Source organism: Gracilinanus agilis, chromosome 2 (genome assembly GCF_016433145.1).
Source record: "Gracilinanus agilis isolate LMUSP501 chromosome 2, AgileGrace, whole genome shotgun sequence".
NCBI classification, from domain to species: domain Eukaryota; kingdom Metazoa; phylum Chordata; class Mammalia; order Didelphimorphia; family Didelphidae; genus Gracilinanus; species Gracilinanus agilis.
Window position 1 is genome coordinate 581,973,205 of NC_058131.1, and position 19,509 is coordinate 581,992,713.

The 19,509-nt window shown below is 36.3% G+C and overlaps 1 protein-coding gene across 1 annotated transcript; it reads right to left on the reverse strand.

The window, feature by feature from the left end:
• MPHOSPH10 (M-phase phosphoprotein 10) lies at positions 1–19,094 on the reverse strand. Its single transcript, XM_044662447.1, has 11 exons — positions 18,900–19,094; positions 15,238–15,895; positions 13,321–13,451; positions 12,634–12,811; positions 12,005–12,146; positions 10,412–10,479; positions 9,385–9,522; positions 8,257–8,367; positions 5,230–5,337; positions 3,198–3,428; positions 1–1,865 (listed from the first exon to the last, which is right to left on the reverse strand). The coding sequence occupies exons 1-11, from the start codon at positions 18,998–19,000 to the stop codon at positions 1,716–1,718; spliced, it is 2,016 nt and encodes a 671-aa protein (XP_044518382.1). The 5' UTR covers positions 19,001–19,094; the 3' UTR covers positions 1–1,715.
• Between the last annotated feature and the right edge of the window lie 415 nt (positions 19,095–19,509).

The following is a 19,509-nucleotide window of genomic DNA, read 5'->3' on the forward strand; positions in this document are numbered from 1 at the left end:
TTTAAAAAATTCTACTTTTTATTTTATTAAAAATGAAAGTTTCATCTACAAAATGCCATCACTTTTGTACCTCCCTCATCACCTCTAATCTCACCACCATCCTGCCAACTCTAGCTTTGATTGGCACCACTACCTTCTACTTCCTCCCCTCTGATTGGAGGGCAGAGGACTAACTTCTCTCAAAGCTTTCTTTTATAGAGGGAAGAAACTGGACTCAACTCAATTTACTTTGTGTATGTAGCTTTGGCTGATTTTTAACTTTAGAGAACAAGATACCTAGGGTAGCCTTGGCAAAGTTCAGGCATGCTGGCAAGGGGGAACTACTCCGTTCCCCTCTTCCCTGCCCCGAAGACATTTTTGGTATGCCCTACCCCTCTGTCCAGATGCCAAAAGCAAGCACTTCCTCCCTCTGCTCTCTGGAGTAATGGGGGCTCAGAGGCAGCTTGAAGTTGCAGTTTGGGCATGAGAACTTGAAAACCTTTGTCAGTGTTACCCTAGTGTCTCCCTCTACCACCACCCCCACTTGCCCTCAACCCTGCTTTCCTGTCTCTTTTTGTGTTGTCTGCCCTTTCCCATCAGATTTTAAACTTATTGAGGGAAGTGACTATCTTTCTTTTTATTAATTGTATGCCCAGTGCTTAGCAGTGCCTGTTACATAGTAGGTACTTAATAAATATTTGATGTGAAATAGGTAGATAGTCTGTATGGTTGTTTTGTAGCAATAAGATACCAAGATTGAGGGTGTCCCATAGTGAGAAGGCCCAGAGGCCTCCACAGGCTCAGCACGCTTCTTAAACTCTTAGGCAGCATACAAAACAGTTCAGGGTTTATTTTAAACCAAAGTAAACTGGAAGGGAGGATTAGGGAATAGGATACCCATCTAAAGAGTTTCTAGATAAACCACCCCCCTTTTTAAGAACCCTGAAAAGGGTTGTCTTCTAGTCTTCTGGCCTTCTGGCTGCCTACTCTACACTGTCTTGTCTAGAAAATCCCAGCTAACTAACTACCTGAAGCTAATAATCCTCCCAGATAATGTTTTGGTTAGAATTATATAGTCTTTCAGAGTAGTTAGGCTGACCTCTTTATTTCAGGGATCAACCCTCTTCAGGTTAGACCCAAGATGGCTTCAGGCTTTCTCACAGACAGTTTACTGGCTGGCCAGCAGAAATCTACACAGCAGTTAAAGTCACACTCTCTCAGGACATTGGAACACAAGTGGATCACAGGTATGCAGGATGTATCAGAGAACAGGACAGCAGGATCTGAAGCTTTGGCTTCCAGGGGATAGAAATCAAAACCCCCTCCTAAGCTTGTAGAGATCCCAAAGCCAGAGGAAGTTGTCAGCTTCAGACTATTCCCCCAACAGGAAGTCCAAAAGTCTCTTGACTCCTCTGTGTCCTTTTTTATAATGTCTCCTCATTTTTAGAACACAGCATCTGGTTCCTGGGCATGCGGCAATGTTTTGCACTCTGCTCTCTGTGCAAAATCTCTCTCTTATTTGTTTACACCCACTCTCTCCTTTTCTCATAACAGATGAATTAAATTGATCAGCATCTATCTGTTCCACACACATCTACAGGTTTAGTCTTCAAAACTTAGAAACTACAAATATTTAATATAAAGAAAAGAAAAATTTATCCAAAATGTCTTTAAAAAAAAAAGGATGATGAAACCAATATTTACTTAGTTTAATATTTACATTATGATAAAATATGTTACAGTTTGAGTTTATGCACAGAAATTTCTTTTTTCTTTTTCTGCTTCTTTTGTGTTTTCTTGGCATCCTGGATTTGCATTTTCACTTGATCTTGTAATTGAGAAAAGAACGCTTGAGAAGACTTCAAGGCCTTATCTTTACCTTCATCCTACAACAGGAAACAAACAAAGCATATATAAAAAAATATTTCTCCAAAACAAAGTTTCCCTTTTACCTATTTGAAGGCCTATTAAAAGTCATGTAAAAAGTCATAGGCTTATACCCAAGTATTAGGTTCCCAATAACTGCATTTTGGATGGAGTTGCTACGGTTTGATGTTTGAGTACAGTGGATTTCTTTCTTCCTCTCATATACTTCCCCTTTATTCCAAAGCAAAAGAATGGCAATTGTCAAGCAAACCATCACCATGGGATATATAAATAAAAGCAAACCACAAAACATTGGATTCTTCATTGTAAGTGTAAAATATGCTGTTATTTCAGGAAGATCATTTTAAAACACAACAATTTCAAAATGGGAATCCAAATTTCATCAATTCTGTCTAAAAAATTGAGAAAGAACTGTATGTAGGGGAAGGAAGGAAGGATCAGGTATAAAAATGAATAAATTAAACTTCTAATAAGCATTTAGCTATTTTACTCTCTGAATCAAACACCAATAAACACTAAAATAAATTTTGTGCTAAATGAACTTGATCTTTTAGCTAGTTTTTCCTTTTTATTTAGTGACATATTTCAGTAATATTTTTCTTACAAAGAAGGAAATAATTATAAAAAATAAGGCTTGGGGGCAGCTGGGTAGCTCAGTGGAGTGAGAGTCAGGCCTAGAGACAGGAGGTCCTAGGTTCAAACCCAGCCTCAGCCACTTCCCAGCTGTGTGATCCTGGGCAAGTCACTTGACCCCCATTGCCCACCCTTACCAATCTTCCACCTATGAGACAATACACCGAAGTACAAGGGTTTAAAAAAAAAAATAAGGCTTGAAGGGCAAAAGAACTATACTAAGTTTAATCAAGAAATTTGAGACATAACAAACCCAGCATGGTAGAATTCATAATTTAAGCCAATCAAAAATCCATCTAGACTGCCATACCATCAATTTTTTCATTACAGAATGCTATGATCATAGAATTAGAACTGAAAGGGAACTTATATGCCATTGAAACCAACTCAATTCAATTAGGGCAAATATAGCAGAAATCCTGATATTGACTCTTTTTTTAACTTAACCTTCTGTCTTAAAAATGATCCTGTGTAGTGGTTCCAAGGGACAAGAGTGTTAAGAACCAGGTATTGGAAGTTAAGTGGTTTTCCCAGGGTTACAGAGTTAGGAAGTATCTAAGGTCAAATTTGAACCCACGACTGCCCCCCTCTCTAGGCCTGGCTCCCAATCCACTGTATCATTTTAGCTGGCTCCTGACATCTACTTTTTTAACAAAGATTCTTAAATAATAAGGGTTTATGTTTCTGATCAGCCTTACCTTTAGGATAGATGCTTTGCCCGTTTTAGTTAGTTTCTTTAATTGCGCAGATGCTGCTGCTTTGTTTAATTTTTCAGCCTGCTCAGGCTTGGTCTTTGCTAGCAGTTGTTGCCGTTTTTCCTTTGCTCTTAATTTCATACGCTTCTGATATTTCTTCTTTCTTCGTTCTCGTTTCTTGTCTGTAGCAGATTTCTCTGCATCTGTTTTTATGTCACCTGCTTTATTTTTCTCCTATGAAAACAGAAACAATACCTTTAATTTATCCTCAATATTCAAGGAAAAAGTAGAGGCAAGCAATCTCATCTTACATAAAAAGAAACTAAAATGCAGAAAAATAAAAGCATTAAAGTTCCAGAGCAAATCAATGATATAAATCTGATATGATATACTAGCAATCTTCCCATGTATTAATGAACACATTCTAAAAGTTACTTTTTAAAAATTACTTTTGAAAATATGAAGCACATTTTTTCCAAAGAAAAAATAGAATAAATTTCAAGTTGGATTACTAGGTTTTGTTTAGTCATTTCAGTTGTGTCCAATTCTTCTTGACTCAATTTCTGGGCAAAGATACTATAGTGGTTTGCCATTTCCTTTTCCAGCTCATTTAATAGATGAAAACCAAAGGCAAAAAGGATTAAATCATATGTCCAAGGACACACAGCTAGTAAGTGGCTGGGGGCACATCTGAACTCAGGAAGATAGGTCTTCCTGACTTCAGGCCCAGCACTATTCATTGTGCCACTTAGCAATCCCTAGTGATAATCAGCAAATTACTATTTATAACAACATTTCTGTGGAAAAACATGTTTAGAATTACAATTTGAGATTCAATTTAAAAAGTAAGGATTGACTACATGCATCTTCAAAGATGAAGTCTGTTATAGAGGGACATGAGAAACTAACTAATAGCTGAAGACAGGATTCATATCATAGACTTAGAACTGGAAAGGATTTTAAAGGCCCACTAGTCCAACCTCCTAATTTTACAAGTAAGAAAACTAAGGCCTAGGGAGGTTAAACAATTCCCTCAAAGTCACAGCAGTAGTAAGCAGCAGTGCTGGGATTTGAAGTATTCTTTCCAATGCCTGTGGTGTCCAGGGCTCTAGTAGTGAGTGAACAGGGCAGATCAGTATCCTTCTGCCACATGGGCAGGGAAGGAAAGTGAGGGTGGAGACAGGAATGAGAAAGGGTCAGCTTCTTGGGCAGAGGCCAGCAGGACAAGATAGCTCAATGTCTGAAGCAACCATTCAAATGTAAACAATGTACATACATAAAGGAAACTGCCTATATATCTGGTGTCTCCAAACTTTAGCTGGATATTCTTATTCCATCATTAATGCCTAATTCTATTGTCAATAAAAGTTAAAAGAAAAACCTTTAGGGTAGTTTTTTTACCAATGTCATTGGTATGGGTTCACTTATAATAACTGTTGCTGAAATGTAATATTACAGGCACAATTAAAAATGTGTATCCTGTGCACGTGTGTGTGTGTGTGTGTGTGTGTGTGTGTATGTGTGTGTGTGAGAGAGAGAGAAAAAGAGAGAGAGAGAGAGACCTGTAGACTTCACCTGTCTTCTGTCTTCATTGATACAGATTAGCAATTCTTCTGTAATTATGATTTATAGAGTTGAGAAAAAAAGTAACTAGCTTACATTCACCCAGCTTGCCTGTATTGGAGGCAGGTCTTGAACAGGTCATCTTCCTGATTCTGCCTACCTACTACACATTGCGGCCTCTTTTAGGCATTTGTGTAGTATTTGATACCCACTAGCTGCTTTTAATTCTTTTCTATTCTTCATAACCAGGAAAGAAAAGATTAAAATTTACATTTTCAATGTGAACAAGCCCTAGAAAAGACAATAATGATGAAAAGGAGGAAAAATGTTTTTTAAATTTATACCATAATCTACTAAATAAACTTTACTTTCAAATGGAAAATAAGCAAAAAAGACATTTAAAAGCACAAATACCTAAGTTACAAGTGTGTAATTTATAAAATTGCTTGTTTTCTCAATATTTGCTTCTTACCTTGATTTCTTCTGGAGCTAGGAGTGCTGCATCACTAACATGTACAGGTGCTACTTCCTCCATAGTGATAGCAGGAAGATTAGAGACAATTTTAACCTCTGGAACAGGCTAGAAAGTGAAATAATATAAAATAGCATCTCAGGAATCACTTTAAAAACACAAGAGTAGATATAATGCTATTGATTTGAAATCTTGTAAAAAAATATGTGATATAATAAAACATGTAAAAATGAGATAATATTCAGCTTACATATTGATTACCTAAAATTAGATATGATCAGATCAAAATGGTCCTGATGAAATAATTGTAATATTATTGGTTTTTTGAGACCTGTTGAAAGTCCATCTTTAAAAAGAGGGAAAAGGGAAATCTAAGAAATTATAGTTTTTAGATTCTGTCAAGAGGTTTGTTAGGAGAGGACCTGAGAGATGACAGCAGACATTAGAGATCTGAGAAACAGATTTAGAACTGGAAGGGGCTGTAGAGGAGGCTATCTAGTCAAACTCATTTGACAAGTAGGTAAACTGAGAATGAGCTTAATTTTGATATTTGAAAAAAATGCTAAATATACCTATTAATTTGCACATACCCAAAATAAACCAAGAATAGATAGTAATCAAAAGGCAAACTTATTTTCTCATATAATAGAAAGTGTTAAAAATAGAAAGATGGATGCCACCTTGACTGACAGGGATGGCAGTTGAGAGATTCAGAATGTTCCCAGGTGCCATGAGCCAGGGGCAAAAGTTAGTTGATAGATACCCCCTAAGAACTAGAATTGGGGTCTCAGAACTCAGAGCTGAGACTTGAGCAAACTTTTCTTGGAGCAAGAACTGGGACACAGGGAGGTGAAGGGTGAAGAGTGGTAGGAGAAGAAGAAGGTAGGCCTGAACCTGAACCTGTAACCTGTGACCTGTGCTTGACTGAGAGAGAGAGAGCTAGTGATCCATCAATATTATTGGTAGTAGAGCTGAGAGAATTTACAGATCATCAATCAATATCTACATAAATAGCCTTCCCTATTCTCTGATTTGGCTGTGGCCAGGTCAGGTCAAAGTTAGTGAGAGGGTGAAGACCTCAAGCCTCTACCAGCCTAGCAATCTCCAGTCCTGATCAATGATTAGCTTAGTAGCCAAACAATAGCAATAGGGTTTCCAATCCCCAAACCTATTACCCTTGTTATCCTTTCCCCATTAATAGTTAATATAGTGGGGGCAGCTGAGTAGCTCAGTGGATTGAGAGTCAGGCCTAGAGATGGGAGGTCCTAGGTTCAAATCCGGCCTCACACACTTCCCAGCTGTGTGACCCTGGGCAAGTCATCACTTGATCTCCATTGCCCACCCTTACCACTCTTCCAACAAGGAGCCAATACACAGAAGTTAAGGGTTTAAAAAAAAGTTAATACAGTGATTTACCAACAAGTACCTTCCTGAGTGGTCGTTCTATCACAGCCCTTAGAAAGGGAGAACCAATATGCAGTCAGATACCAACATTTCCAAAGCCAATCAATAGCCTATTAACAACTAATCCAACCTCAGGTTGGGCCTAGAGAGGTTAACAATCTACCTAACCTCTCAAGAGGTCCCAACCTGGGCAACTGTTAAGGAAGCCACTGACAGGCTTAACCAACCAAGTCTGTCAGAGAGAGAGAAGAGGGATAGATCAAATCAATAGCCATTGTGAGAGGAGTGGGTATTCCTCCTTCAACAATTATAGCTGCCTTAGGCCTTGGGCACCTAATCCCTCCCTTCATCCATAATATCCTTAAGATCTACATACCAGCCATCCTCTAATATCTAGAAGGAAGATCTCTAGGGAGATAGTAGTAGTAAGAGATACAAAGAAAGAAAGAAGATTATATATCTACTACTCCTCATTCCTTTTTAACAAAAGTCATTTTAAATTCTGATTACACTTTTTTTGCTTTGGTCTAGGAAAAAAGATGAATGAATGGAAATGGCCAAGAGGCAGATATAGAATCTGAAATATAAGGAAGAAATTCCTAAAAGGTAGAGCTATCTAAATGTGGAATAGGTGCCATCTCAAGTCAATAAGCTTCTCATCACTATAGGTATTCAAACAAAAACTGGTTTAGGACATCAATGTCATAAGGCAATGGCTGATTAAATGTTAAATCAAGGATAAGTAAAAATATATTCCCTAGAAGGAGGCAATAATCTTCCTTTTACATAAGAGAGCACACTGAGTTGACATGGTTAGGAATATTTTGCAGAAAGATGGGCCTTGATAGTAGATTGATAAAAAATTAGATGAGTGAAATGGAGAGGTAAAAAACACAAGAATGAACAAAGGCACAGTTTTAGGGAAGGATAACAGGCATAATAAAGAGAACTGCATGGTAAAAGAATGAAAGTAAGGAAGTGGGGTAGTGAGCAGCAGAGAGTTTTGCATATCAGTTTTGCATAAGGGATTTGGACTTGATCCTAAAAGACACTGTTCCCCAAACTTTCCTATGAAGGGAATGGCAAGGGGTGGAGAATCTTCAAAAAGGACTGAGAGAGTATGAAAGAGGGAAAGCACAGTGCTGACACAGCCTGGAATTGGTGATAATGGCTAGATGGGGCAAAAAAAAGCTGTGAGATAGAGGTAGGGGATGATGACACTGAACAAGGGTCTCTGGTCAAGCTCACCTCCCTTGTATATACTTTTCATGCTAACTGATTTATTTGATTGTTCCCAGGAAGGAGAGACAAAGGGTGACTTGTGAATTGCCAGAATGGCCAACAACCACTGCCATTCTCCACTTCTTAATGTGTTTCTGACATTGCAATCAACTATGTCATTCTTGAATATCAACTGATCCACTGAGATCAGATAATTAAAAAATAACTTCTATAGTCAATAAGGACATATTTATATATATTTGTGGTAAGGTCCATTTTTTTGAGCCATGGTTTTTAATCTTCTAGAGTGCTATATATAAAATTCATACTTAATTTCACAGAAATATGAAAAGCAGCAAGTCATGTAAAATTTTCAATAATCTTAAAATCCAATATACTTACTGGTTTAGGTGTAAAATGAAAGTCAGAAAGAGCATCCAATTTTTGAAAGAGTAAATCCATCATCTTCTGAATTTCTACATGCTCTGGGTTTTCTTCCTCTTCTTTCTTTTGCTAAAATAATGAATTCAGTAAGTAAGCTTAACACAACCCTCAGAAAAGAACGTGTAGGTAAGGTACTTTTGAGGATAGTTCTATTTTCTCAAGAGGAATTCTTAATGGGGGCTTTTGTTTTAAAGTGTGCTTTTGGAGGTCCATTAGCTGCTTCATCTAATATCTTACTCCAAGTTATATCAATCAAAAATGGCACTCCTAGAATGCAACTAAATTCAACAATAGTTCTCAAATGTCTATTTACCCTAATAAAATCATTACCACAGAAAGGTCAGAGTGCCTCAAATATTATGAGATAAGAGAAATAGAAAAGTGAATGGCTATTTGCCTTCATGCTCTAACTTCAAAGGATGTTTCCAAGTCTTGAATCTAATCTCTCTTAGTCTAAAACTTAAAAGGAGACTAGGACGACTCAAGGACTACACAGGAGTTTGGGTCTTTTCTAGAAGGGGAATGAGGAAAGCTAAATTAGAATCAAGTTCTAGATCAACTCTTCAGTGCACACAAAATTCTGACAGCTCCAAATTACAGAATGTCTTCAAACTTATACTGAATCTAGTAAACTCTCCCATTCCCAAGCAAAATCTGAACATTTTTCCTAGAAATCACATAATGAGAATTAATTAAATTTAGTATTTACTAGAATTAGAAGAGTATGACCTGTCTAGTTAATTAATGAAATTTTCTTTACATAATCCCATTTTAACAGAGGATAGGGGGGAACCCTATACTATATAAAAATAAATTCATTTGGTTCATTTTACAAATATACTAAATTTTAAAAGAACTATTGAGAAGTGAATTAAAACAATTATAAAGATAGTTTCATTTTCTCTAGGATAGTTTCAGCTTCAAATGAAATGTTACTTTCTATTACCTCACAGAAAACACCCTAAAAAAAATTGTTATTTTTCTACCCAATCTAACTGGCATCATTCACTTCAATGACGAAAAAGAAATGTATGAAAATTCTCTAATTTTTTTTTAAATATAGTAAAAGGCCAAAAGGTTTCTTACCTGATTAAGTTTGAGGTATTCCTGCTCATAAATCTCTGCAAGGCTCAATTTACTCTTTTCATGGTCTAATGTTAAACGTTTCTTATATTCAAATGCCTCCTCCTTTGGTTTTTCTTTGCGTACTACATCATCCCAAGCCTAAAAAATAAAAGGGAAAATTTTAATTCAATTATTTTATTTAATAGTCTGGCCTTCCTGAATTTGTAGGGAATATATAAGAGAATAATTTCTTTCTAAAACATGGTTATTTTACTGTTTCAGCATAAGCAAAAATAAATTCTTCCAAGATGTTAATAATACTTGTGCAAAAGATATGATGAACACTTGGAATCCCCCATGAGAATTTATTTAAAAATCAAGCCTGCCATTAAAAAAAATTCAAGTATACTTTGTAAGGGAAGAAATTTCTTATCTATTTTTATATTAGGGAAGCAGATGGGTAAAAGCACAATATTAAAGCTAGTTAAAGTTTTATTCTAATGGTCCCAGAATAAGAACAATTAAACAAAATTTTCATATATTAAATAAAATGATCAAGTGCTTAATACTTCAAAATTATTATAAGATAATTATACTAACCAAATTATAAGATGTGTCTACAACATCAAGGATTCCTGTGCTGGCTAAAATAATCAGCCTGATTTCAGTGCAATAGCTGCCAACATCTACCCTTTCCTTCATGGCACTATAGCAAGGCAACATATGGCTTCTAACCATATCCTGCTTCTTGTTCCTCAAATTTAAAATATCAGCAAGGTATACAAGCAAGGAAATGGCTTGAACAGTCTCTTCTCGCTCTGCCCCATCCCAGGTCCATCCTAATCACAAAGAACTGAATGGATTTTCCTAATTAAAAAAAGGTGGTAAAATTCTGCCTACCAAACTCCAACTTTTTAATGAAAACCTTATAAAAATATTTGAGAATTGCTGAAATAAATAAAAAATATAGCTCACTGCTTTAATCAAGTCAAAAGAATCTTATCTTCATTTCTCAAAATGTAAGTGTTGTAAATTAAATTTTATTAACCTGATCTCTTATTCTTTGTTTGATGATATCCTCAAGTTGTAAAGTGGTTTCCTCAGTAATCACAGGTGCTAAAAAGATAATATAACATAGATTAAGATAATATTTAATAACATTTAAAGTGCTACTATATTTTTAAAAACTATTTCAGCACCCACATGGAGGTCCTTTCTATTGATCAAAACATCTTGAAAAAACAAAATTCTTTTACCAGGACTGGTTAAACTAAAATAAATCAAAGTCCACTTAAATCAACTGATATAAGAGTCCTACAGCAGGAATTAAAGGAGTTGGACTATAATTGATTTTGCTACTTCCAAGGTGAATAAACCTGCTGGGCTTCAACTTCCTTACCAATTAATAGGGACAAAACTACTTGTACTGCCTTCCTTACAGGGTTCTCATGAGAATAAAATAGCAGATGTGAAAGTACTTTTTAAACTTAAAGATCACTATGCAAGATTTGTAAAATGCCACTACTGTCTAGTATACAAGGGTTAGGGAAGTTAGGTGTGGTGTAGTGACTACAAGGCACTGGACCTGGAGTCCAATTTTGGACTTTTGAGTTCAAATTTGGCCTTAGACTATATGATTCCTAGGCAAGTCACGTTTGACTGTTTCTTCATCTGTAAAATGAACTGGAGCAGGAAATGGCAAAGAACTTCAGTATCTCTGCTAAGATAACTCCAAAAGGGGTCACACAAAGAGTTGGACACGACAAATGACTGAACAATATATGAGGTGACTAAAGTAGTGGGATCTTTATCTACCCCACCCAACCTTATCCCCAAATAGTCAGAAAAGTTATATATCTAAGTTATATACACATAAAACTAATCACTTTGGCAAGATATTTATTTTTATAATGTCACTGTTTAACACATTTAAAAAATTTTTTATTGGAGGATTTTCTTCAGAGTCAATTTATGAATCAGTTACACTATATATTATTTTTATCCAACTTGATAAATTTCCTCATTATCCAAATGTGATTTTGAATGACTTTTTGCTATTTCCAAAAATTAGATTCATTCTCAAAAGACAAGTTTTAATAACATCACTGGGGATCTTGAAGAATGTGACATAGCCTCATGGATAATTCTAAAAGAGGTTCCAAAATTGTTTTAACTGGTATTACCTTTGTTGTTATGAATACAAAGGGTTCTAAGACAACTATCTTAAAGTTCTAAACACTCATTTATCTAAATTCTAATTTTTTAAACCAATATGCCAGTATTAATACTTTGTAATTACAAACATCCCAAGCAAAAAATCTATAGCATCCCAATGAAGAATTTAAAGTTTACATTTGTATGATCACAATACACCTTCCTCTTCTGTAAAATGGGGATAATAATAGTATCTATCTACTGCTTAGGGTTATTGTGAAGATCAGATAAGACATATGTAAAATGTAATTAGATCAAGGCCCTCAGTTTACAGAGCAGGAAACTTGATGCTTAGAAAGATGAAGTAACTGCTAAGGTTCACAAAGGTAGGGTTAAGAATCATCAATCATTATTTTAGAAAAATAAATGTTAAATTCTTTATCAAATGCTATCTTAAAAACAGTACATAAACAAATATAACATTTACCCATCCTGACTGCATGGTCAAAGTGTAATGTTTCCTCTAGAAGGCTGTTTTCTGGTCTCTTTTGTCCTGTCACTTCCCCTTGAAGCTGCCAAGGTTTCTGTTCCAGCAACTCTTTCTCTAAAGATTTAATTCTTTCTGCCATCTGAGAATAGAGAAAAGTAATTATTTCAGTACTCTGCATTTAGGAAAGTGCTCCAATGCTACACAAACCTATCACTTCACTAGTGGGATAGCCTCCATCTATACTGGTCACAATTTCTACTACATTAATCAATGGCCTCTGAGAGAAGAGGTAGCCAACCAGAGATAAATGAACACCTAGACCAAACTTGCTCTTAAAACTTTCCTAACTAGGCAGCGTCTACCAGAACTTGTGCAGGCCCAGCTTTCAAGACCACAAGAGTGCCTCCATGCATTAGAAGAGGCCTTTAGTGAGTTAGGAAAATATATTAATACTTATATAACAATAATAATAATTCACCATTTATATAACAATAATAATTCACCATTTATATACCACTTTGAAATTTAAAAGCACATTTTTTCAACCAACATTAAGAAATGACAAGACAGCTACTGAAAGTCAAATGTTTTGTTTCTTCATATAATATGTATTGACTACATATTACCTTTTCCTGTCTTTGTTCAAAAGAGGATTTTACTTCACCAGAACTATTCTTTTCCCTGGAAATATCTGTGTCTTCAGTTTTTTTGTCATCAGGCAAGTCAAAGGTTACTCTTTTCATATCTTCAAGTTCTTTTCTCATCTCTTCAAGTTGTTTTTTCACATTTTCATTATCTTCCTCGCTAAGCCATCAAAATATTTAGCAAAGAAAATATTATTTTTACATGTAACTTCTTTGGAAGGAAAAAAATTATTTTTTACCAAGCATTTCCATTTTAAATACACCACACCCCAAAATCTAATAAGTTTCCTATACTTTCAAAGTCAGTAACTTATGAAAACTCAAGAAGGAATCATTCTAAATCAATTCCTATATAGCTAAAAGAACAGAGTTCATAAAAATTCATTTGATACATTTGTTAATATTCAATAATATTCATTTAAACAAATATACTCAAATTGCAGGCTTAATAATAGTTCATAATTTCTAATAACTGATGACATGTTGAAATTAGTGATTTTTATTAAAAATAGGAACCAAATGAAAGAACCATATAGCAAAAGTACAAGCTACTGTAAAACTTCAACCCCATTTTATACACTGAGATAATTATGGCTTCTTTGGGGTTATCTTGGGATAACAAAATAACACATATAACAACTCACATTGTAACCATACAAAAATACTTACTCTTCTGAAATTCCTTCATAGTCTTCTTCACTGACTTCATCTTCATCCCCATCCAGACTCAGTTCATCATCATCACTTTCAATTGGGTCAAAGAAATCTTTGTACTTTAGGTTTCTGGAACTTTTACCTGACTAAAATAAAACATTTAACCCTTGTATTTGAGAATGACCTTAAAGATAAGCTTTTTTAAAATACATTTTTTAAACCCTTACCTTCTGTCTTAGAATCAACACTATCAGTTCCAAGGCAGAAGAGCAGTAAGGGGTAGGCAACTTGGGAGGAGTGTTGGGGGACGCAGGGGCATTTAACAGGATTACTCAAGCTAGGAGGTGTCTGAGGTCAACATTCAAACCCAGAAACTCCAGTCTGCAGGCCTATCTATCCACTAAACCACCTACCTGTACCAAGATAAACTTTTTTTTTTTAATTTAATTTTTTTTTAACCCTTACCTTCTGTCTTGGAGCCAATTTGGCTCCAAGGCAGAAGAGTGGTAAGGGTAGAAATGGGGGTCAAGTGACTTGCCCAAGGTCACACAGCTGGGAAGTGTCTGAGGCCGGATTTGAACCTAGGACCTCCTATCTTCTAGGCCTGGTTCTCAATCTACTGAGCTACCCAGCTACCCCACCAAGATAAACTTTTAAAAAAGTTCTTTCTACATGTTGATATTTTTCAATGACAATAACTGAAATTAGAAATTAAGTGCAAAAGAAAAACATAACACATAAGATCAGCATGCAGATCATTCATTGATTTTTTAGCACACAAAAATATTCAAATTTGACAAGACAACACAGAATTCTATATCTCTTACTATAAGAAAAATAAATTTATAAACATTGACTGTTAGACATTGAAAATAAAAAACAGAAGTGAAAGTCTCTGTTCTCAAGAAGCAAACACTACATTGAGGGAGACAAAATACACACATGTATAATAATATATATGTATATTAAGTACATATACATACAAAACAAATATAAGATCATGATAGGGAAGCAGAAGTGTACTAATAGCAGAGAATATGAAAGGTTTCGTGTGGAAGATGTAAATTATAGATGAAGAAAGAATAAATTCTCAGAGAGGTTAAAGCCAATGCAAAACATTTTATAAGAGAAATATTAAAGCTAAATTAGCTGTAGAACGTAAGAAGAAGAATATAAAGTAGATTGAATCTAGGTTGTAAAAAGTCTCAAGAGCCACATAAAGGAGTTTTTTTATCTGATCTTAGATATAATGAAGAGCTCATAAGTTTACAAGTTTACAAGCTCATAAGAGTACAAGAGTGATACAGATTTGTGTTTTAGGAAAATCACTTTGGCAAAAATTAGAGGATGGAATGATAGGAAAAGACTTGAAACAGGGAAACGAAATGGGAGGCCATTATGATAGTATAAGTAAGAGGCAATGTGGCCTTGAACTAGAAGGTGGCCTTAGGATTTGAGAAAATACTTTCGATCCAAAACATGTTAGAGATAGAATCAACAAGTCTTGGCAACTAACTGGATGTGTGGGATAAAAGAGAGTGAAAAGTAAAGGATGACTCCAAGTTTTCAAATGGTACCTACTACAAGGATAATGATGTTCTGGACCTGGAAAGTGTAAAAGGAGTAGGTTTAGGTGGAATGATCAGAACAATTAGGCACTAATTGTTAAATGTACTTTTAAATAATTGAATTCTGGAGGTTATAATCTTTTCTATTTTGATTGAGGTTTCATGGGAAAGCTGGAGTATATCAGAATATATGCTCATAACTTACACAGAAAATAGGATAGGAAGCAATGGGTTTGGTAAAATTTTAGGTCATTTTTATTATCAGCCTCATCAAACTATGAAAAAGGAGGTCCTTTTTTTATATTAAAGATATCATAAAAGAAAAAGGGCAAAACTTAACCATTAGACAAAAGAATAACTTTACCTTTTTTGGAGAGTCTCCAAATAGGTCACCATCCTCATCAGACACAATTTCTTCAAAATAATCAACTTCCTCTTCTTCACCATCTTTCTTTTTTTCTCTCTCCTCTTTTTCTATATCTTCCAAGAAGGATTCCATTTCAGACAACTTGAAAAATTTATCATCTACTATGGATTTCTCTTTTGATTTAATAAACACTTTTGACTTGTTTTGTTGTTCTAATTTATCAATATCAAAGTTAAGGTCAGAATCTTCATCACTAAAATCTGAACTTTTCTGAACATCAATTTTATCTAACTTTTTATTTTTCTTAATCTCTTCTTTAAGGCTATCATTAACTAGATCTGACTTTTGCTTCAAGTTTGAATCCTGCTCTATTTCTTCCTCATTGTCAACATCCATCTCTGAGTCAACCTCTTCACTCTCTGGAAGAAGACAGAGTTTCTTGTCTTTAATGCTTCCATTAACAGCTTTTTTAAAGTATTGTAAAACTGGTTCATTCTGCAATTCCAGTTGCTGCCAAATCTGCTCATCATCAAAGTCTTCTATCACCAGTTCTTTTAAAGGGCTCCCAAGAACGACATCAGTCTTGAATGTTTTATGTAAATCATAAAGTGTTTTCGTTAAAAATGTAAAATTTACAGCCAATCCATTTTGAACACTATATTAAGAGAAGAAAAATTGAATGAAACAAATTAATACTTGCCACATTTTTAGGTACAAAATTTTAGGACATACCAACGTTCCTACATCATTTCCTGGAGTAGTAAAATTAAGGAGAAATTTTGCTACTCTACTCGGTAACTTACTGCAAAACTTTGTTGAAGGAAGAAGTAAAAAATCTATGGCAAAACAAAATTTGGTGATAAGCAAAATATTTCAATTATTCATACCACCCTTGCCCCTATTTTATCATTATCCTACCTAAGATAATTCATCAATTTGTTGAAGTCCTATCCTACTCCAACCCATCTTCTACTCTGCTCCCAAAGTGATCTTTCTAAGAGCAGACCTGACCATGTCATCCTTAAATCAACAAACTCCAGTAAGTCCCTACTGCCTACAGGATAAATATAAAATTCTCTTTGGTTTTCAAAGTCCTTTATTACCTGGCTCCTTCTTACCTTTCCAATCTTCTTACATATCTCACTCCTTCCATGCACTCCACCCTGATCCAGTGACTCTGGCCTCCTTGCTCTTTCTCACATAAGCCACTTCAATTCCTTGCATTTTCCCTGGCTGCTTCCAATGCCTGGAAAGCTCTATCTAACAACCTCTATTTCCTAAGCTCAGCTAAAATTCCACTTTCTTCCAGGCCTTTCCTAATCTTTCATACTGGTAGGACTCTCCCTCTAAGACTATGTCCAATATGGACATATCTTGTTTGTACATATGGTTTATATGTTATCTCTCCCCACCTTCCCACCCTCATTAGATTGAGTTCCTTGAGAGTAAGAATTATATATGCCTTTCTTTGTATCTCCATTGCTTAGTATACAGAGTACCTGGCACATAGTAGATGCTGAATAATCACTACTGGGTCATTGTGCACAGATATGTCTAAGAACTTATTAAGGGTGTTTGCATGACATGTACAACATGAAATATAAAACAATGGCAAGCCATACTTCAACAGATCTGTGATAATTAACATCATACATGTTCTCTGCACTGCTAGAAACCTAACCTATCCAAGTCTTCTCATCCTTTGCAATTCTTAAACATGCCATCCTATAAAATCTTCCAAAGGCCTAAGGTGTAAGTATAACTGCTAATATTTTAGGCCTCTTGGATTACAGGTCATAATGGAACTTGGAATCTCAGGAATGGAAGGGACCCCATGGAATCTAGTTAAATTTTTTAAATCCTTACCTTCCATCTTAGAATCAATACTGAGTATTGGTTCTAAGGGCTAGGCAAAGGGAGTCAAGTGACTTGCCCAGAGTCACACAGCTAGGAAGTGTCTGAGGCCATATTCGAACCAAGGATCCCCGGTCTTTGGGCCTGGCTCTCAATCCATTGGGCTACCCAGCTGCCCCCTGCATGGAATCTAGTTTAACCTATATACCTGAACAGAAAACTCCTCTACAATATGAGAAATGGTCATCTAGAGTCCACTTTAAGCTCTCTAGTGGTAGTGAGTCCACTACCTTCTGAGAAATCTCATTCCACTTTGGCCAGCTCTGATTTTATTAAAGTTTTCTTTCTGGACTTTCTACCTACTACTATATCTAGTTTGGTTCTCTGATGTCAATAAAAATAAATCTAATCCCTGTTACATGATAGCTGGAGATAGCTGACATTTACTCTCAGAATTTTCTCTAGCTTAGGTAGCTCTAATTTCTTCAAAGGAGATTTACTAAAAATCTCTCTCCAGTTCACACTCCAGGATAGTGGAAGTTCTTAAAATTCAGTTAATTGAATTAGATCTGTCTACATTCATTCTATTTGCAGAATGGGCATCACATTGACTTAAATGTACTCTCTAGATCTCAGCCTGTCAAAGTTTCTCTTTTCCTTCAAAACTGAACTCATATAAACACCTATCCTGATAGAATTACAGAATCTAAAGGCAGTAATGGAAGTCGGAGGGCATGTAGAATACATTGTAACCTGGACCAAGAAATCCTTTTACTACATCCCTGAAAGACTACTTGAAGACCTCCAGTAACAGAAAATCTACTACTTTTTGAGGAATCTCCTTCCACTTCTAAATAGTTCTAACTACAAGGCTGTATTTTCTTACATTATAACTGCCTCTCTGTTTCTAATACCTAATACCAAGTTCTGCCTTTTGAGACTGAAAGGAACTTATTTACTTTCTTGTCTATATGAAAGTTCTTCTAATACTTGATGGGCAAACTTTAACTCTTTATAAATATCTCCAACTGGCAATGAGATCTTGAAAACTCTTAAGACAAATTTTATAGGAAATTTTAGCATGTCCGATGGATCCAAGTGGTCTAAAGTAAGTTAAAGTTCTTTGTAACCTGTCCTCCCTTACTTTTCCAGCCTTCTTACACCTTTTCCTTTCCTCCAGATACTCTTTGATCCAGTCATACTTATTGTTCCTAACCACAGCCATTCTCACTGGCTTTCCCCAAGCCTGGAATTTTCTCCCGCCCTATCCCCTTCTACTTCTTCCTTGAAGTCCTGCTAAAATCTCACCTTCTACAGGGATCTTTTCCCTTTCCTGCAATGCCTTCACTCTGGTGATTATCTTCAACCATCATAAAGCTTGTTTGTATATAGTTATTTGAATGTTGTCTCCCCTATTAGACTCTCAGCTCCTTGAGAGGAGATCTATCTTTTGCAATGTTTTGCATCTCCAGTGCCTGGTACACGGAAGGCGCTTAATAAATGTTTATTTCTGGTCATCCCCAAATACTGCTGTTCCTAGGGACCTGGTGGGAAACCCTTGGTTTGTCAAGCAAAATCACTGGTCTAAATGCCCAGCCTGGTTGGCCTAGAACCACAGGGTGGTAGCTCTTGGCCTTTAAACAGCCTACGAAGCCAGGGTAACAACGATAACCATTTTTCTCCCTATCTTCAACCCTGCCAGATGAGCCCGCGACAGAAGAGCGAGACCGAGGGACAAGGCCGCGTGGCCGAGGTATCCTCCACTCTGACTTCTCCTCGGAGCTCTCCCATATCAGGATACTTACGTAAGGAACTGCTCTGGGTGAGCAGTGGCAGTGCCCAGCTCCTTCAAGCAGTGATCCAAGGTCTGCTGACGCTTGCCCCGTAAACTTTTCTTCTCCGACATCTTGGCCGCTCCTGGTCTCACATGGAACGGAACAGGAAATTCCGGAAACCACTCGACTAAGAAGCCGATCCAAATCCTAGGGAACTTCGGGGCATGGGACTATGGTTCCGCAACACACAAGTTCCCAGGCCCCTCCCTCCCTCCCTCCCTCCCTACCACCTCCCTACCTCCCTCCCTCCCTACTGCTCTGGCCCCTCCCTATTCAGGACTTATAGCCATCATGCCTGCGCCTACAGCAAGGCAAGCCTAAGGGAAATTACTGAAAAGTCGTTTGTGACAAGGGCCATAGTCGTTTGTGACAGCTGGGCGGGGAGTTTTTAATATTAGAAAATCCCATTTCAAGCGCAGAATGGTCATTAGATAGATTTTAATTCTGTTCTCTGCGAGACTGTCAATAAAGTTGGAGTTGAAAGCCCCGCTAGACCTAACATAGTCAGATGGGCCTTCCTCCTCGTAGACGCTCGACCAATTGCATCAGTCGTGCGCACTCCTAAGGCACGCCCCTCCCC